The sequence below is a fragment of the Sinohyriopsis cumingii genome, chromosome 7, assembly GCF_028554795.1.
Source record: "Sinohyriopsis cumingii isolate HCF-2022 chromosome 7, ASM2855479v2, whole genome shotgun sequence".
Taxonomy (NCBI): Eukaryota; Metazoa; Mollusca; class Bivalvia; order Unionida; family Unionidae; genus Sinohyriopsis; species Sinohyriopsis cumingii.
This window is the reverse complement of record NC_142967.1, coordinates 17,040,713-17,063,233: the sequence shown is the minus strand read 5'-3', so window position 1 is coordinate 17,063,233 and position 22,521 is coordinate 17,040,713. Positions and strand designations below refer to the sequence as shown.

Here is a 22,521-nt window from a genome sequence, read left to right as displayed (position 1 = left end):
TTAGTGGTTATGGATCCAGATGTAAAATCTGTGCAAGTGTGTTTGGGCAGGTGTGTTTGGGCAGGTGAGAAGACAGGACTGACCTTGTGATTGGTAATCTCAGTTGCTAGATTGAGGAGGAATTTGATCCATAGTTCCTGCTTGAGGGGAAGAATCAAGATTAGTCAAACTCAGATTCCCCCACTGTCTACAAGACTTAGGCATTTAGATGGGTAATAGGAAAGACAGGTCTATCAAGATCATTCCAAAATCCAGGAAGATATGTTGGCTGCAAAGTTGCTGTTGTGAGTTTAATGCCATTTTTCAGCACAAAATAGGCCATATATGGCAGCCAGTGTAACTTTTGGGTCTTTGACTAGTAAGGCAAGGGTTGGGAGCTTGGTGCTCCAACTAGCTGCAAAGATGTCTGCAAGAGTCAACTGTCAACTATGATTGGTGCAGATTCAATTAAGACCATGAGGCGCCAGGACCATACAGTGTGAAACAGCTGATTCCAGCAAGAATGTTTGTCTACTAAAAATCTGAGTCTGCCTAGTATGGCCAACTGGAATACGAATTTGTCACCAAGAACATGACTGGGAAGAAAGAGGACAAGGGACTTGTCCAACTGCTTACTTTTTATATAACATCTGCTACAGTCCAAAAGTCATTAACTGTGGCCGATATACATGGAGTACTCCTAAATAAGCAAACCCCTGCTCACCTGAAAGGAGGGTAGGAGGTGAACACCATGGCCAATTGTGTTTGTCTCTCTCTCTTTGCAAATCATTGTTTCTGGAGGTTGATCCTTCAGTGAGGTGGCCCTGGGAAAGTAATCCCATTTGCTGAGATGGGACCTCATAAAGTAGAAAACAGGTGACTGGATCTCAAAGGCAAAGTTTTGGATGCCACTGAGATAAAAGGGTAATCTGTAGTAGTCTGGTGAACTGGTAATGAGAGGGCTTAATGGCTCTTCTATACAATCCTGGTTATTCAGTGCCAAGTTAGTTCAGGTATCCCCCCAAAAAGTAAACAAAGCAAAGATAAATCCCCAAAAAGTATATAAATTCTGTAAAATACAAAAAACAATTCTTTATATAAAATGTACTATTTTAAAGTCTGAGACTCTCTCTCTTGGAACATCATCAGGGTACACATTCCAGGGCAAAAAGGTTGCCCCTTATGAAAAGCAGGAAGGTAAACTGAGACTATTCTACATCCGGGGCGTACAGGGGGGGTGCAAGATTCTTAAAGCCCTCAAGGCCAAATAAAGCATGGAGCCAACTGCAAGGATGCTGCATACCAGTTGACATGAGTCATGAAGGTATTATGGTCCATGCAAAAAAGGAAAGGTTTATACATTTCCAGGCCCACAATATCTTTTTGAGCACAGGGGTTCATTGTACAAGACTAGTGTATCTTATAGGAAGCTGGGTTAAAGTTTGATATAAAGAGTTGTTGCAAAAAGAAAGGCCTGTTGAGGTTTTTAAGTCTTTGCTTGAAATACTGCAATATGGTAACTTACCCAGACTGTAGAAGGTGTTTTGGAAAAGCTGGTCTTTTAATTTAAAAATAAATGGAAGTGAGGGACAGAAGGAGTTAGTGGTGGAAAGACCACTTCAATGTAGAAGACTGGATATGCCCTGACCAATATAAAATCAAGGAAGGAAGATTTTGATTGTATGGTTGTCTTTAAACTCATAAGAAATGGGTAGCAAGGAAACTTCCTGCAAGATAGCAATGTCTAAGGAGAGTGTTGGGATATCAAAGGGGTAGATACTGTAAGAGTCATTTCTGGCCCACTCTGATACAGATGAAACTTATAGACAAAATATGCCACTCTCTCATACTTAAACTTTATCCAGGAGATGAATTAAAAATGAATTAAAAATAAAGATGAATTAAAAATGTTCAAAATGTCAGTGACAAAAGCTTTTTTATTTATGCGTTGTTTGGGGGGAAAAGGTAACCTATATTATGAATAATTTGAACAAAAATATTTCTTATGATGATGACTGAACCTAAATCTTGATATACTACTATCAATGTTATAAGAGAGAGAGAGAGAGAGAGAGAGAGAGAGAGAGAAGATTATAGCATCATTGTAAAACTGAGAATATTAGTCTTTATAGGATAAAATAGCTTTCCTGTCAATAAGCTGAGAGAATGTGAACTGGCACTAATTTCTTATTATACATGAAATGGGTCTCTGGAATGAATGGTATGAATAAACAAAAATTACAGTAAGACAGAGTAACACAAATGTATTTGTTCCAGTGTGCAATGCATCCCCTACCTATGGCAGTGTGCAATGCATCCCCTACCTATGGTCTTATCACTGACATCATAACTCAACTTTATCTCATCATTGTATTTTAAATACATGGTATTTATACCTCATGTTATGGTACATTCACTGGTTAACATAATCAGGAAATGGCTCTAGATATCATATTTTGTAGAAAATAGTTCCATTATTATTGCATTCCTCTGGAGTCTTGAAATTTTATATTATATGACATGGAAATTAATGACAGTGCACTATAAATATACTAGTATGATAACAATTTTGTATGAAAAATGTACAAAATGTTTTATATGTGTATCAATATGGAGTTAAGCATAAAATGAATTTATATACATTTACATATGAATATATCTATACACACATACACACAAACACACACACACACACAGAAAGAGTCCAGAGACAGCAAGAGTTTTGAAAAGAGGCTTTTTACTCAAAGATAACGAGATTTTTCTGCCAATAGGGAGGCATGCAATCAATATTTGATTTTGAGAAATGGAACAGCTATGGTAGACTGTCTTGCCTGATTTGGATGATCCACAAGCACACATACAACATGCATATACATTATAAGTTATAAGATAAAAGAAGACAGCTATATTTTAATTGCAGCAACTGAACACTGGCAAGATGTGAAAGACAGACCCCAAAAGGCTCTATCCACTCAACTTTTTTTGTATAATATGGCCATTATTATTGCTGCTCTCTCTCACTCTCTCTCTCACACACACACACACACACAAGAATAGTCAATAGCAACATATTTTTATAATCTAATCATCATCAGGAAACAGTGGAATGATAAACAATAATGAGCCTGATAATGATAAATGTAAAACAAGTTGAAAAACAAATTGCTTTCGGTGTTATTTTTAAGCTAAAATGTTTATATCTATATAAAGAACAAATTATGCTCCCATGAAGGCTCAAAGTGCTGATAGATTTTGTGACAGCACTTTACCTCTACACCACCTGGAGTCCTTAAACAGGGAAATTATTAAATATAGGTAGTTTGCTGCAGTGTGGATTTGGGTAAGACATGTCCTCAAAATTCGGTTATTTTGTTTATATAAAAAAAATTATTTTATATATGTATTAGCATTACAAGCAGAGTAAAATTCAAAACATGCCAATATAATCCCTTTCTTAAAAAATATGTTGTCAATAACTACTGAATCATTTTATTTTTGTTCCATTTCATTGAGATCTGGAGACTGAAATCAGATTTTCAGCAGAGGATGCTGTAAAGTTGGGTACTGAAGTAATCCAAGAAATGGGAAAGAGACTCTGTATTATTATTTTTATTATAAATCCATTACTTTTTAGACCCCATTAATAAACCAATACCATAAGCTTCTTTTTGTTGTTGTTGTTGTGTTGTTGTTTTTGGTTGAATTCCTTCATGTACCTCTTCTATATTTAACACACACTCATCCCAATATTCAAAATGTCCCAAAACATGATCCTCCAAAAGGAAAAAGTAAAATACACACAATAAGCAACATTTTGATGTCATTTTTATTTAAGAAATAGAGGAGAAAAAGGCATTTTGCAATACTTTGTACTGGCATTGTGTTGCCCATATGGTGAAGGACATAAAGGGTGAGCAAATAACACAGTTTGTCTTATTTTTTATTCATTACTGAGGATCACATTGGAGAATAAGTCTGAAATTTGCATATGTGTCAGATGGTTTTTAAAAAGTCTTCTTTCCAAAATTAAAACATGTTCTCATTTGCACTGGTATTTTGCAAGGTCTTTTGAAGATTCTGAAATATGGCAAAATTTGCAGTTTTTGACAAACATACAAATAAAACTGTTTATTTCATGGTTTCAATATACCATATGTATTGTATTAATGTTACAACGGACATATAGTTAATGTGGTATATGTCAAAATTATCTGATGCATTTATTGTAGCAGAAAGTCATTAGTTCAGGTGTAGTTAATATTTGACCAATATGAAGAGATGCAAGGTACCAATGCATACTGATGCACTCAAATTTTATTGTTATTCACAAGTTCCACATGCAGGAACCAAAACGAAAGGTGTGATGCCAAAAAGGGGCCTGACAGTACCTACCCCTCTAATTGGGAGTCATTCCTGCTGTGACACAGTGATCTCCTGGAATTAACTTTGTGTGCTGCCAAAGGCTCAATAAAGTTCTGTGACCAGTACAGCTAAAAAGCAATATTTGTGGAAAGCCATCTGCTAAAAGCAGGCTAAAAATAGCCACATTTTAAAGCTTACTAAAAGTTTTACCCAGTGGGGCATTACAACCAATGCAACCAAGTGGGTCATATGTCTCTTTTGTTTTCATAGGTTCATGAATCAAATGCACTTGTAAATATATCAACATATGTAATGGGATATTGAGAGGGGGCAACAGATCATAAATAGTCCAAAATAAAAATGTATGACTTACCAGCTGAGTGAAGAAGGCAGTCTCCCTTGGTTTCTCGGTGTATCTTTCATACTGGTCAAGGCTGTCCTGCAGCTTGAGAGTCAGGGAATCATAGTTCATACGCACAACTTCTAGCACCTTGAGCAGCACAAGGAAAAAGAGATGGGGATGGGTGGATTAAAGTATTAAATTATTCTGTTACTGACTTATAAAAATCCAACTGCAAACTGCACACACCCAGATTCATCATCATATTCAACAACAGATCAGGGTCTATGTTGTTTGTAGTTGGAGTTGCCTTAAAAGCAAGTATGTACAGTAAGTATGTTTTGACCATATATCAGGTTTTAACTTTTTATATTGGCAATCAATCAGTCTTCCATAACAGTTAAACATAAATACAAATTCATAAAACTGAAGGTATATTAGGAAATGATGTCCAACTGATAGTAATGTTAAGTTAAAACACATAATTACCATGCTGTAATGAGAACAAAGTTGATAACAGAATCTAGTATTACAAATAAAAAAGAGTTCAAAACCCTTAAATTTCAATCTTAGGAATACTTGATCAATACTGTTTTGGTTTAGTACTAGTGATCTCCTACTCTCTATCTATAATGCAATATAATTCTGATAACTGAAACTTTTGTAAAAACCAACAATGACATGAGATATTGAAAGTGAATAGCTGTGGTGTTCTTAAGTATGATTTAAATTCAAGGTATCATGTATATTCCTAAAAAAATAAATTATGTAAGGATCACAGTGGATTAGAGTTCAAATGGGTACCTAAAGTCAATTATACCTGCTCTTCTGTTAGGGATGACAGATGGTTGTTGGAAGCCCATGCATCCACTTTGGGATTGAAATGGTTTATGATGGCTCTATAAATAAAATAATACATAACATTTAATGATAAAATAGGGGATGTCAGAATGTGGTGTCAAGCCTGTGCAATGTATTAATCATGTGAGACTCAAACCCAAGTATATAAGTTACAAAATTTATGCATGGCATAGCTTTCAACCAAAGTTTAAATAAATAAAACAAATGATACTTAAGTTTCAAGACTTTTACAAAACTTCAAGACATAATCTTCCCATGACTTTAATCCCTCCTATGACTTTAATCCCTCCTGCCAAAATCTAAAAATTCAGTCTTTTCTGTTTCTTTCAAGCAACTCCTTTTGAAAATGTGGGGATACGTTTGTTAAAATAATGATAAGGAAAACTGAGCATAAAGTGGGGCTACTTAGCAAGAGAAAGGTAGGGAACAAATAGGCATAAAGTGGGGCTACCTAGAAAGAGAAACTTATGGAACAATTAGGCATAAAGACTGATTAAGCTGACACCTCTGTTTTGTGAAAGCATTAAACACATAATATTAAACACTTAATATTAAATACAAAATATTAAACACATAATATCAAACACATTAAATCCATAATATGAAACACATAATGTTAAACTCATAATATGAAAAAAATAAAAGTAAAAACTTTGTTAAAAGAGAAACTTTAGCTGTTCAGCATTTTTATGCAATCTAAGTGAACACTGATGAGCTTTGTGTTTTGGACCAATGTGGTTTTTAATAAGAAATGCAGTAATCTTATAAACGGTGAAATGATCAGACTGTATCCTATGAAGAATGAAAAACACTGGAATATTAAAGCAACAATATACTTATAAATAAAGACTGATCCTAATACAATTGTAGAGCAAATACCTGTACCTAAGTTTTCTAGTTCTTGTGTGTCAACAGGTAATAAAGGATTCACACAATTTTTGCAAGGTCTGAATATTAAAAACTAAATCACAGACTTTCCAATTTTTACCTGATGTTCACCAGATGGTTGGTAAGTCTAACTGCTGAGTCCTTGTAGTCTCCTTCATTGGTGGTGTACCTCAAAGCTGTGATGAAAACAGATGACATCAAATGACATTTTTTTATGAGGACTATTTTATTAAAATCAACTGGAAGGTTGAAAAATTTACCATTCCTTTAACCATAACAATAAATAAAGAAAACAAGAATCACCTTTCCCTGAGTATTTGGTTCAGATAACCTAGTGTTGTTTCATTTCTACTTGGTAGATTCAACTGAATTAATCATAACCTGTAATAATGTACCTATTCTGAATCAACATTTCCAGGTTATCTGTAACATTTTATATTCTTCTCACTGGATGCCATTATTTGTACAAATTTTCCTAATTATCAAAACAATATACAGTGTAATTCCAACACAATGCCGATATTTTCAGTCAGCTTGTATAATTAAAAATGAATATTTTATATGCAGATATTTGTCTGCCTATCTGAACTTTAAGTGATGGGTGAATGGCAGATGACCCTGGAAGAAGAAGAACTGGAAAACCAAAGGCTGGAGAAGATGGACATTCAGCAGTCATAATGCTTTAATATGACAAGTGGTATGATTGAAATCCGACTCACTTAAAGTTTCATCAAGATGCATGATTTAATGCAATATTCCTTACAAGGAGAGGCAATCTGGGGCCATAGCTTGTTTAAATCAAAATGTGGAACTCTTGAAATTAAACCCATTCCAGGTTTCATGAACATAAAGCTGCATGCCAAATTTGTTTGAATTCCAACAAGGCCTAGTAAATTTCTCTTGTAAATCCAAAGTCAGGCCAATGTCAATAATTGGCAGTAACTCCTGTAAATAATCTTGTAGAATGCAAGGAATCAAACAGCTATAAAGCTGCATGCCAAATTTGTTTGAATTCCAACAAGGCCTACTAAATTTCTCTTGTAAATCCAAAGTCAGGCCAATGGCAATAATTGGCAGTAACTCCTGTAAATAATCTCAAAGAATGCAAGGAATCAAACAGCTATAAAGCTGCATGCTAAATCTGGTTGAAATGCAACAATGCTTTGTAATGTTGTAGTGTGGAGACCTAAATCAGGAGGATGGTAAATCAGGGGCCATAACTCCTGCAAATATTGTGGATTCTGGACACTGGCTGGTGGGGTGGGGAATGTGCATAACTATTCTAAAAAAAACTAAATCCATAAAAGGCACATGTATGTCTATGAGACAATGTTCATATCAAATTGCATCAAATTATGTTGAATCATATTTAGTTAGTTGTCAATGGCTATATTTCCATTCAATACAGATCTGACAAGAAAAAAGAACACTGACACTCTTCTGCCCTAAAAGAATTTCTAGGAATCCAAGACATGTCATTTCTTCTTCTAAACAGCGGAGTACAGAAACCATGTCTAATATTTTTGAGAAACTCCACTATAATACCAAACTTAGTAATAAAAATATTTCCTTACATATAGAAGTTTATATGTTCACAAGATGCCTGTATAAAACAATCAAGGTCATTTAATCTGAACCTCATATTATTAATGTAAAATCACTGAACCTGTCTCAGACAATACATAGATACATCCACATGTTAAATCCATAACAAATTTGTTTCTACCACCTGTTAATTCAGTGAAAGAGGATCCACATGCCAATGATGTAGGTCAGACTGGGTCAATGCATGTGTTCTCAGAAATCACTATAACAATAATGCTTCATCTAACAACGATTAAGGATTTCCATTGCAGAAAGGTGAAGCTTTATAATAATGACAGCTAAGGTAACATTAAATTCAAGTACTTATTCAAGGCCACACAAACCACTTAATCCATGTAAGCCTCTATAAAATAATTCTTTGCATATTAGTCTACCTTAAAGGACCATACCATTTTGTGATCCCATAAAGAAACCTGCACAATTAAATAATATCTTATCACTCACACCAGATACAATGTAATAGCTGGTAGCCTTCCTCCAGGTCAAGATATAGATATATGGAGGTGCTAGGTAAGGCTAGCAATAAAATTTAATTTCTTTAACTTACCCATGGAGTAGAGATTAACTTATTTTAACTTAGCCAGGGAGTAGAGATTAACTTACCCAAGGAGTAGAGTTTAACTTACCCATGGAGTAGAGATTGTCAAAAACCTGATGCATCCGAATAATCTCATAATACAACTCATCATAACTGTTGGGATTTGGCAGAAATGTGTCTCCATATGTGATAAACAGATTAAATATATTTACAACCTGTCAAGAAAATGAAATGAGAGAAATAATGTATCCATCTATTGACATATATCATGATGAGGAATTAATACATCCACCATTCCATCTATCTACCCATCTACCTATCAACTGATCCATCTACCCATCCACCTATCCATCCACCTATCCATCTACCTATCATTATACCCATCCACCAATCCATCTATTCATCTACCAATCCATCAACCCATTCATCCACCTATCTATTTATTCACCCACTGATCCATCAACCCATCCACTCATCCATCTACCGATATATACCCAGCCATGTATCCCTACCGGTACCCATCCATTGATCCATCTATTCATCCACTGATCGATCTACCTATATCTAACCAGCTATTTATCCATGATCTTCAACCTTTATCTATCCAGCCATAGATCCATCCAGTCATCCATGATCCTCAACCCGTGTCTATCCAGCCACAGATCCATCTATTCATCCATGATCCTCAACCTTTATCTATCCAGCTATAAATCCATCTATTTATCCATGATCCTCAACCCTCGTCTATCCAGCCACCTATCCCTCTATTCATCCATGATTCTCAACCCATATCTACCCAGCCAGAGATCCATCTATTCATCCACGTTCCTCTATCCATATCTATTGATCCACAGATCCATGTATTCATCCATGATCCTCTACCAATATACATCCAACCACAGATCCATCTATTCATCCACCTATTTACTCATCCACTGTTCCATCTACTCATCTAATGATCAATCCACCCATATGCATCCAGCCACATATCCATTTATTTATCCACCTATCCATCTACCCATCCACTGAACTATCTACCCATCCAATTGTCCATGCACCCATCCATTTATCCATCTACCCATTCATTTATCCATCTACCCATCCACCTATCCATTTATCCATCCACCCATCCATTTATCCATCCACCCATCCATTTATCCATCCAATGATTCATCTACCTATCCATTTATCAATTTACCCATCTACCTATCCATTTACCCATCCATTTATCCATCCACCCATCCATTTATCCATCCACCCATCCATTTATCCATCCACCCATCCATTTATCCATCCAATGATTCATCTACCCATCCATTTATCAATTTACCCATCTACCTATCCATTTACCCATCCATTTATCCATCCACCCATCCATTTATCCATCCAATTATTCATCTACCCATCCATTTATCAATTTACCCATCTACCTATCCATTTACCCATCCATTTATCCATCCACCCATCCATTTATCCATCCACCCATCCATTTATCCATCCAATGATTCATCTACCTATCCATTTATCAATTTACCCATCTACCCATCCATTTACCCATCCATTTATCCATCTACCTATCCATCCACCCATCCATTTATCCATCCAATTATTCATCTACCCATCCATTTATCAATTTACCCATCTACCTATCCATTTACCCATCCATTTATCCATCCACCCATCCATTTATCCATCCACCCATCCATTTATCCATCCACCCATCCATTTATCCATCCAATTATTCATCTACCCATCCATTTATCAATTTACCCATCTACCTATCCATTTACCCATCCATTTATCCATCTACCTATCCATCCACCCATCCATTTATCCATCCACCCATCCATTTATCCATCCAATGATTCATCTACCTATCCATTTATCAATTTACCCATCTACCTATCCATTTACCCATCCATTTATCCATCCACCCATCCATTTATCCATCCACCCATCCATTTATCCATCCAATTATTCATCTACCCATCCATTTATCAATTTACCCATCTACCTATCCATTTACCCATCCATTTATCCATCCACCCATCCATTTATCCATCCACCCATCCATTTATCCATCCAATGATTCATCTACCTATCCATTTATCAATTTACCCATCTACCTATCCATTTACCCATCCATTTATCCATCTACCTATCCATCCACCCATCCATTTATCCATCCACCCATCCATTTATCCATCCAATTATTCATCTACCCATCCATTTATCAATTTACCCATCTACCTATCCATTTACCCATCCATTTATCCATCTACCTATCCATCCACCCATCCATTTATCCATCCACCCATCCATTTATCTATTTATTTATCCACCTATCCATCCATTTATCCATCCACCCATCCAATTATCCATCTACCCATCCATTTATCCATCTACCCGTCCACCTATCTTTTTACCCATCCACCTAACCATCTATCCATCCACCTATCCATCCACCCATCCATTTATCCATCTACCTATCCACCTACCCATTCACCTATCCATATACCCATCCACCTATCCATCTACCCATCCGCTTATCCATCCACCTATCCATTTAACTATCCACCCATCAATTTCTCCATCTACCCATCCACTACCCATCAATCTACCTATCCATTTATCCATCAACATATCCATCTACCCATCCACATATCCATCTACCCATCCACTGATCCATCAACCCATCCACATATCCATCTACTCATCCACCTATCAATCCACCTACCTATCCACTTATCCATCTACCCATCCACTGATCAATCTACCCATCCACCTATCCATGTACCCATCCACCTATCACCCACCCATCCACTAATCCATCTACCTATCCATCCACCCATCCATCTACCAGTCCACCTATCCATCCAATGCTCCATCTACCAATCCATTAATCCATCCATTCAACTAAGCAGCAAGGAATAATGATAAAATCTGACCATCAGTTCAAGTTACCTTCATAATAAATTTAAATAAATGTTTAAAATTAAAATTTGATCTATGTTCCATGTCCAACACTATGGCAGTGATGCTCTACGCCCTAAAACAGATTCCTGGAATCCAATTTAAGTCTGTTTCTTCTGAATTTTTATTTGTTTAAACCAGGGGTACACAACCCCTGGCCCGTAGGCCAGATCCGGCCCATGAACATGTTCTATCCAGCCCTCAGAGCAAATTGAAACAATACAGAAAGAAATACCAGTACATGTATGAGAGGCTCCATTTGGGGTGAGTGTTGTATGCACGCCTAGGAAGGGTCAAAATAACAAGCAAGTTGCAATATACGAGTCAGCGTGATTAATATGTTGGTATTTTTTTAAAAAAGGTGATCTATTTGTTGTGGTTCTCTCTTCTTTTTTTCCACCTAGCCGAGGGTAGCTTCAAAAGAAGCAGAGCTTGCTGACTTGAGACAATTCACTTATAATCCGGGTGCTACACAACCTGTTCAGTTGAATGTATCGTAATTCAACGTCTGGTCAAAATTCACTTGTATATGTTAGAAGTGTAATGATTCAATAATATGTATCTATACTATCACCTGCAGACTGTATGCATTGTATTGTATTGCCGCTATATATTATTTATATATCTATGATATTGTGACCAAGCTGGTGATTTACACCTTCATTTAGATCTGGTTTTCATAACTTCACAAAAGTCAGGTAAGTTTGTGGTCAGAACTGCACTATTTCATTCAGAACCAGCTATATCTAGTGTCTTAGTGAAAAACCCACACTGATAAGACCATCCATTCAGGAGTGGTAACCATATAAATAATTTGAGCACGACTCTCAAGCAACCACTTTAGAGGTTAGGTCATCATCATTTTCATATAAAAACAACAATATATTGCAAAATAATTTTTTTTTTATTTTTCTTAAATACTGGTCTGGCCATCTGTTCAATAGAACATGATGTGAGATTTTTTCAAATTTTAGGAGGCAATATTGGCACAATTTTTATTTAGGTCCTATAAGATATTTTAAAAAGTCTTTTAGTGAAAACCCCATTTACACAGAACCATTCATTCTGGAGAAATAGTTATTTTAAGATTTTTTAAAAGGTGACCATTTTCATTTAGGACCAACAATATATCATACAAAGTCCTTTAGCAAAATACTTATGTTGCTATTACTATCAATTCAGGAGAGTTAACAATAATAACATTTGTATTACAGACACTATGGCCATAAAACAGAATTTCTAATTAGCACCAAAAGTCTTTATAGTTAAATTGTCAGGTCCATCAAGGGAAAATAGCAATAACAACATTTTCAAGATGGCCACCATAGCAGCAATATTGAATATCAGATAGGCCCCATTTTTATTTAGGACCAACCAATGAAAACTCCATTCATGAGTAGTGATAACAAGATTTTCAAGATCTGGCCATATTGGATGTATAAGTGGCACAATTTTCATTCAGTACAAACCAAATCTCATAACAAGTCATTTTGTGAAAAAGCCAATGTGGATACAACCATCCATTAAAAGGTGTAGCCATAACAATTATTTGAAGATGGCTACCATAGTGGACATACTGGACAAATGACATTTTCCTTTCTGAGATCATAAGTCTTTTAGTGGAAACCTTATGTCAATATGACCAATCACTAAGGAGTAGGAGTGATTAGATTTTCAGCATGGTCACCATGGGGGCCATGATGGTTGTCCATGGTAACCAGACTGGTTGCCAGATTGGCAACAGTTTCATCTGTGACCAATTAGACATCATAAGAGGTCTTTTAGTGACAATTCCATGTAAATACGACCATTTATTTAGATAAACCAGCAAATTTTCTTTACCTTTTTTCTGGAATCAATGGTGGCAAAGAACAACTGTATATGGTATGATTTGTGCTGGAGCATCATCTTTGTTATTCAGGTGGATTATTATGTCACTTGCTACTAATTAATAATTTTATTTTGACTGAACTTTGCATGCAGATGGTAAGTATGACCCCGCTTCTATTGACCCATGGCATTAAATCCTTCAGAACTCTTACTTATTTATCACTGTCAGAACAAATTCATGGCTACTGACTACATATTTGAACTGGCAATGCAGGCATGAAAGCAGCATCACCCAAAGGCAAGAGCAATGTGCTTCAACTATACTGCAATGACTACATCAACAGGAACTGATTAACGTGTGTGAAGGTTACAACTACCACTGCTGGTGTACCATTCAGGATGATCAGCAAGAACGTGATTTTCAACCTGACCATACTGAATGTCTGGTAGATACTATCATTTAAATGAACTTGACCTCAAGTAGAGATAACAAGGTCGTCACGTAAGTTCTTCTGTTCCAAGCCACTAATGCAAGAAAAGTAAATCAGTGTGACCTAAACAGTAAGCAACTGATGTGATTATTATTCCCAATATAAATGCAACCATCTGATTTCATGATTAAATCACTAGTGTGAAAAGTAGGTCACTGTGATTTAAGTAGGTCACTGTGAATTTTTTGTGTGTACCCACCAAGATTAATACACCCATCGTGTTCATGGACTATGTATAAAATTTGCAGATAAACTCAACCAAATGAAAACAATGTACTTGTTGCAGCAAAAAAAGTCAATGCAACTTACTTTTGTTCAAAGTAAGTTTTACCATTTTGGATGAATAATATCAGTAAATTTCAAAAATGTACATAAAATAGTGTCAGGGAAACTGGGCTAAATGTAAAAACATTAAAATCAATAATGACAATGCAACCAGAAAAGTGATCCCTATGTCTCAACTATGCTCTGCAAGCAAGACAAAGAGTGATCAAGGAAAATATACAACAAAGAAAATTCTCAAACTTATGATGACATTCTTTTGGAACACATTTAATCCTTCTTCTGGTGAGTTTTATTTGCTATGTACCAGTAGTAGACTTATTGCAAGATTTATACATGAAACTTAACATACCCAGTAAGTGCAGTTTTAAATCTTTATAATGCAGTGATAATTCTAGTGTCTCAACCATTGTATTCATGGTTTGATCCCATAGTATCAACACAGTTTATGGTTATTAGTAAAAAAAATCTGTGATCAATGGATTCCATGGGTTCTCTGTTTCCTGCATTGTACAATCACACCATGTTACTACCTCCACCATTAATCACACAATATTACCAACTAAAAAACAATTACACCATGTTACTACCTCCACCATTAATCACACAATATTACCAACTAAAAAACAATCACACCATGTTACTACCTCCACCATTAATCACACAATATTACCAACTAAAAAACAATTACACCATGTTACTACCTCCACCATTAATCACACAATATTACCAACTAAAAAACAATTACACCATGTTACTACCTCCACCATTAATCACACAATACTACCAACTAAAAAACAATTACACCACGTTACTACCTCCACCATTAATCACACAATATTACCAACTAAAAAACAATTACACCACGTTACTACCTCCACCATTAATCACACAATATTACCAACTAAAAAACAATCACACCATGTTACTACCTCCACCATTAATCACACAATATTACCAACTAAAAAACAATCACACCATGTTACTATCTCCACCATTAATCACACAATATTGCCAACTAAAAAACAATCACACCATGTTACTACCTCAACCTCACAATCATACAATATTACCAACTCACCGAAAACCACATTATATCACTACCTCAAGCTAATAATCAGACATTATTACCTCCAATTCACAATCCACTATATCACTGATCCACTTTTCAATCACCCTATGTTACTACAGTCAAGTCACAATCACACCATATTATTACCTCCAGTTCATAATATCATCATGTTACTACCTGCAATTAATTTCACACCATATAACTCATCACCACCTAACAATTACACCATGTTGCTACCACAGCAACCAACTGCACCACCTCAACATCCTATCACACCATGTTACTACCTCAACATCTGATCACCATATTACTACCACAACATCCAACTGCACTTCGCTACTACCCCAACATCCAATCACACCATGCTACTACCACAACATCCAATCACACCACCTCAACATCCAATCACAGCATGTTACTACCTCAGCATCCAATCACACCATGTTACTACCTCAACATCCAATCACACCAAGCAACTACTTCAACATATAATCACACCTTATTATTACCTCTTCATCCAATCACACCATGTTATCAGCTCAGCATCTGATCACACCATGCTACTACCTCAACATCTAATCAAACCATGTTACCTCTTCATCCAATGACACCAAGCTACTACTTCAACATCCTATCACACCATGTTATTACCTCTTCATCCAATCACACCATGTTATCAGCTCAACATCCAATCACAACAAGATACTACCTCAACATCCAATCACACCAAGCTACTTCCTCAACATCCAATCACAATATGTTACTTCCTCAACATCCAATCACAATATGTTACTACCTCAACATCCAATCACACTATGTTACTACCTCAAAATCCAATCACAACATGCTACTATCTCAACATCTAATCAAACCATGTTACTACCTCTTCATCCAATGACACCAAGCTACTACTTCAACATCCTATCACACCATGTTATTACCTCTTCATCCAATCACACCATGTTATCAGCTCAACATCCAATCACATCAAGCTACTACCTCAACATCCAATCACACTATGTTACTACCTCAACATCCAATCACATCAAGCTACTACCTCAACATCCAATCACACTATGTTACTACCTCAACATCCAATCACACTATGTTACTACCTCAACATCCAATCACACCATATTACTCCTTAACCATGAAACTGCTAATTATACATTTTTCTAAGACATAAGCTAAGGTAAATTCTGCTCAGATTTTAAATTATGGTTATCAGCTATCTACCATATAAACATTAGTGTACTTACCTTTGAAGCTAAGTGGAATATATTATTTCTCTTCACCAGTTGTGATTCATGGGAGAGAATGAACTTTAGAACATTAATTAAAGCTGCAAAAGAGATAACTTCTTAATAAATGATTTGATATATAAGTTTATCCTTTTGTTCTAAAGCAAGGTCATTTAGAAACAAAATACATAGAGTTGAAGAGATTTTCAGTTTAAATGTAGCTAAAATAATGACTGCCAAAATAAAATTGTATAAATGCTATTAGGTACTGCAGTACATTTTTCCAACACACATACAATTCTACTACTCCAATACACATATAATTTGACTACTCCAATACACATACAATTCTACTACTCAAATACACATACAATTTGACTACTCCAATACACATACAATTCTACTACTCAAATACACATACAATTTGACTACTCCAATACACATACAATTCTACTACTCAAATACACATACAATTCTATTACTGCAATACACATACAATTCTATTACTGCAATACACAAACAATTCTACTACTCAAATACACATACAATTCAGTTTTTGTCCAATACACATAGAATTTTACTACTCAAATACACATACAATTATATTACTGCAATACGAATACAATTCTACTACACAAATACTTTTTTCCAATACATATACAATTCTACTTTATGCTAGCATGTATTGCTATAATTCTTTCCAAAAATTATTTTATTTCAAATGACTTATGATATGGAATAGCAGCAACTGTCATTCTGATTTAAACATAGTGCAGAGTAATAACAATAATTACACAGCTTTTTGCAAGTAAACATAGTTCAAAAAGTAATAATAATAATTACACAAAGTTGTTTGGTTGTGAACATTGTACAAAGTAATTATAATAATTACATACCTCCACAGTTAGAAAATTTAAACTTTAAATTGATGAAAATGCATACAGTTATGTTTTTTTAATTATTCTGGTTTTCTTGTTCATTTACTGAAAATATCTCCTTTAGTTAAGCTAGGAGTAATATAGCATTTTAAAAAAATCCATACTTTCCTTCAATGTGTCTTCATTCTAAGACAGCTCTAATAAAATGAGCATTGATTAAAGATATGGATTACAAACCATCTCTTTTAAAGCTTCTGGTAATCAAGGAAATGACCCCATCTTGAGTCAACAACTTGTCTTGCATGTAATATAAAACAGCTGATTCATGTAAGCAATTAAGTAAATTGAGTAAATCTTACTAGTCCAAAGTTCTTTCCAAGGATACTGTAGTCGGACTCGACAGCGTTTCTGATAACACAGAACTCTATGAACTATTCCAAGACAGCGACTGTAACAGAAAGACTATCATATAGAATTCATGTATATTGTTTGTCGTGTTTGAAGTAGAAAGACTAGCATATAAAATTCATGTCTATCGTTTGTTCTGTCATGTTGGAAGTAGAAAGACTAGCATATAGAATTCATGTCTATCGTTTGTTCTGTCATGTTGGAAGTAGAAAGACTAGCATAAAGAATTCATGTTTATCGTTTGTTCTGTCATGTTGGAAGTAGAAAGACTAACATATAGAATTCATGTCTATGATTTGTTCTGTCATGGTGGAAGTAGAAAGACTAACTTATAGAATTCATGTCTGTCGTTTGTTCTGTTATGTTGGAAGTACTGGGAAATAACTAATAGCAATCCTTGAACAAAAGAAAATCTGTGAAGATGTAGGGATATATATTAACTATATTTACATGTATGTATCTATTAAGGTTTAATGACCCATAACCAAAATCCTGCTATACAGTGTCTAGCTAAAGCTTGGTAGCACAAACCTTTTTAAAACAAATCAGGAAGACAAATATCTCCAATCAAATATGAATCTCAACTATGTTATGTATATTTAAGTGTTTGTGTTTTAAAAAAAATAATTTTATTTCATTAAATGCTGTTGTAATGTAACACTGTATGCTGGACTTGACCTTGTCCAAAATTGAGTTCATTTCTGCTTGACCTGATTGACTTTTCTTTAATTTTTTTATTTCATTTATGTCAACAACTAACACACAGTTAAAATTTTCTCTATGTTTATGAGTTTAATATCAGGATTATTATTCAGGTAAGCAAGAAGGAGTAAATATGTTGATTTGGGTTAGGGTTTTGAAGATTGCTAAGTAAATTTTACAGGTTATTGTGTTGTAAGTAAATGAGGCTCATTAAATCATTCTAGAAGATTATTTTCCATTAGGTAATGTTTTGTTTTAGAAAATGCTAATTGTGACCTGAGGTCAAGTACAGAACTATATAATCTTGTGATTGTGAGGATTTAGTCAGTCGTGTTTTAACATCTAGCACCTTCAAGTTGTATAATGTTGTGTCCAGTTTGGGCTTAATTTTATTTTCTTCAAATTATTGAATTCAAGTGATTATTTTCTCTGGAAATACAAAAGTGCTCTGATAAAATTCGTGGATAGAGACATTCACTAGAATTCATAATATATTCAAACCTGGAATTATATTACTGTGATTAAAAAAAAAGACTTGACATGTCAGCACTCCAAAGGCTATCACAGACACATCATTGCCTTCAGTTTTGGATCTCTTCAGGAACTAAGTTTTATTCAGGACATTTTATTATTTGGACTTGTGTCTGAAATTCTTGTATTATTCTGGGATTTAATTTGCAATAACTTAAGTTGTTTTACTATTTTCACTTTGTATTCTAGGGAAATAAACAAATATGTTAAATTTTACAAAGGTTGTAGTCTTACACTCTTTCCTGTTTCTTATTTTAAGACTCGTAACAACTATAAAACAAAAGAAACAGTAAAGATATTGCAAAAAATCCCCAAAAGGCATTAAAAAAATTGGTAGGATATTGCAAAAACTTCCAAAAGTCATTTTAAATAAATGGTATGATAATCCAAAAACTCCCCAAATGGCATACAAAATAAATAGTAAAGATATTGTAAAAGTTCCTCAAATGGCATGATTAAGAAATGGTAAGATATTGTGAAAACTCCCCAAAAGGTGTACAAAATAAAAATATGGCAAAATTGGGTAAAATCTTTTAAATACAAGAACAACATTTTTTAAGTTAGTAGTGTATTTTAAGTTTATTTAGACAGAATATTTAAGAGATGTACTAAATAATAAACAATCAAACTCAGTGTAACGAAACTGAGGAATATATTATTTAATTGGTTTCATAAATATCATAGCTTCTGATCATGCATTAAAGTCTTCTGTCTACATATTTTAGGGACAAATTAAGGATCAAAACCCATTTTCAAGTTAACATTTCTTCAAGTTTGGATCTGTTCTATGGCAAACTAAGTGTGACATCAACACTATGAAGTTTATACTGTGCCATCATTTTTGCAGATTTACATTCACTGAAACTACTGTACTGTCCTTAATATGCCATTAAAATTTATATAAAAGAGATATGATTCATATACAAATAATTAATATTATAATGTCTTTAATTTTGGAGAAGGCCATTCTCAAATAATCAATACATTCAGAATGTCCATAACTATGGCAAGGGCAATTGCCAAATGAAAATAGTTACAAGGTTTTTATTCATGAAAATAGTCACTGTCAAATGAACAGATTTAAAATTATAACCTCTCTTTAGTTGTGGAATAAGCCATTGACAAGTTTATGTAACTGAACTCAATGCACTTTCAGTTGCTTGTTTCTTTCCATAAAAATCCAAAATGTCAACTTTCCATTTAAAACATACCTAAACTTTATAAAATAAGCTGATTTTAAGCTAAAGTCATCCCTGAAAAAAAGCTGTTCAGTTCCAAAAAATTTCCCTCAGATTTAAGCCATATTCCAAAACTCTGACCTCAGATATAATCCATAGTAAACAAATTTGCCTCATGTGTTTTGATACATGCAATGAAGAGAAACTTCTTTTCACTGAACGTAAGTATTTAATTTACATGTCCAAATCTAAATTCAAAATTATATGTGTATAATTCCAATTTTTATGAATCAACCAAATTTTCTGCAATCTGATTGGATATAAACAGTCAGATGACACTGATCAAGAATTTTTATACATCAGTAAATTCAGAAGACTATTTTTGGTTCCAGGTTTCCATGTAATTTTATGTGACTTTATGTATACCAATGTTTTAAAACATAATACTAAAATCAACAAGCCACACCCATCCACCTTGTGATTTCTGACCAAAGTGTTCAACTCCCTGATTAAAATTGTCCAATAGAAGTTAATGTAATTGCAATCATTCCTGCATTTCAACACTTACCCCTTTTACCAAAGAAAGCTAGTAGCGGGCTTTACAAGCTTATCTTGAGAAAATTTTGCATTTTGCTTCAACAATGTTTAACTAGTTGTTATTAAAGGTCAGGGTCAGATGTCAAGCATGGGATCTCACAAAAAATGGACTCTAATTTGCTTCTGAAAGATCAAAATGCATAGAAAGCAAGAACAATGAATGCTATAAGAACACATGCCATACACAAATATTAAGTTACATTAAAAAAATTATACACAGAAGAAAAAAACATATTCCCTTTTGGCTACTGACAGTTTGACTAAAAATTACATTAATTGTGAATGATATTAGCTGTGACTTATCATCAAGTTTTAGGATATGTTTACACTCCCTGTAATGGAGAAAATCTAAATTATTTATTGTTTCATCCTAGCCATAAGAAAATGACAAATACTTTATTTATTGATTCAAAAGTAGTAGTGGAAGTTTTTTTAACCAAAAGTTTGATAACCAGACATGGGGTACAGATGAATATTTCTTGTCTTTGTGGGGTTTTAATGGTATTTTTCAGCACATGATAGTCTATACAAGGCAGCCAGTACATGTTGTGAGGGAAGAACCAGGAAAGACCCTGGGAATAACAAATGACCCACAGGAAAACTACCATCAAGCTTTCTCACACACCTACATTGGTCAAGCCGAGACTTGAATTCACTCAGACATAGGTGAGATGTGAGTAAAATTGTCAATGGGTACCTGGGTATTCATTAAAAATTTAAATAAAAACAAAACAAAAACATTCATCATTTGTGAACTTCACACCCATTCAGCAAAGGTTTGACGTGTAGACTAGTTAAAGTGAGTGTTACATATATCAGTAATGCCAGAGGTCGTGGGTTCGATCCCCGGCCGAGTCATACTAAAGACTTATAACAATGGTTCTAACAGCTGCCTCGCTTGGTGCTCAGCATTAAGAAGTTAGTGTTAGGACTGGTCGGCCTGGTGTCAGGATAATGTGACTAGGTGGGACATCATACTACATGTCTGCGGCACAATGCCCCGGTGATAGACATCACTATAAACTACCACATTGCAGACATCGTAAAAATCTAAATCACATCACATCACATATCAATAAATTATCAAGTTTTTGTGTGTCTATACACTCATACTAACTATTAATCCACATGGATTTAACTGATTTGTGACAAGAATTTTAATTGCAAATCCAGGTAAGTAGCAAAAAATAAATGTGTTTTTCATACAGTTTTCTGTAATTATGGCATGTAGTACATAGACTGCTCATTTTATGCTCAGATGACACTTTTCGTCACTTATATTACAGTAGAGACTGTTATGAGCAACCGCTGCTATGAGCAACCACCTGTCATTTCCGACCACAATCGTAATGCATTGATCAATAAAATAATATCCATGAAGGTCTTACAAATATTAGGCCAACTCACCTATCCAGGACCCTGAGGTACAGATAAAATAATATCCAGGAAGGTCTTACAAACATTAGACCAACTTGTCTACCGAGGGCTGTGAGTTGAAGATAAAATAATATCCATGAAGGTCTTACATATAGACCAACTCAGCTATCCAGGTAACGATAAAATAATATCCATGAAGGTCTTACAAATATTAGACCAACTCAGCTATCCAGGTAACGATAAAATAATATCCATGAAGGTCTTACAAATATTAGACCAACTCAGCTATCCAGGTAACGATAAAATAATATCCATGAAGGTCTTACAAATATTAGACCAACTCAGCTATCCAGGTAACGATAAAATAATATACATGAAGGTCTTACAA

At 34.6% G+C, this 22,521-nt stretch overlaps 1 protein-coding gene across 5 annotated transcripts in view; it reads right to left on the bottom strand.

Moving 5' to 3' along the window:
- LOC149794783 (armadillo-like helical domain-containing protein 3) overlaps positions 1-22,521 on the bottom strand; it is a 144,631-nt gene that overhangs the window by 6,942 nt on the left and 115,168 nt on the right. For all 5 annotated transcript variants that reach the window (XM_089964432.1, XM_089964433.1, XM_089964436.1 and 2 more), the window contains exons 21-26: positions 17,700-17,788; positions 16,481-16,563; positions 8,662-8,788; positions 6,531-6,606; positions 5,502-5,580; positions 4,715-4,831 (exon numbers count right to left, since the gene is read on the bottom strand). In XM_089964432.1, the coding sequence (XP_089820558.1) occupies positions 4,715-4,831; positions 5,502-5,580; positions 6,531-6,606; positions 8,662-8,788; positions 16,481-16,563; positions 17,700-17,788 (571 nt within the window). The remainder of the gene's footprint in view (positions 1-4,714; positions 4,832-5,501; positions 5,581-6,530; positions 6,607-8,661; positions 8,789-16,480; positions 16,564-17,699; positions 17,789-22,521) is intronic.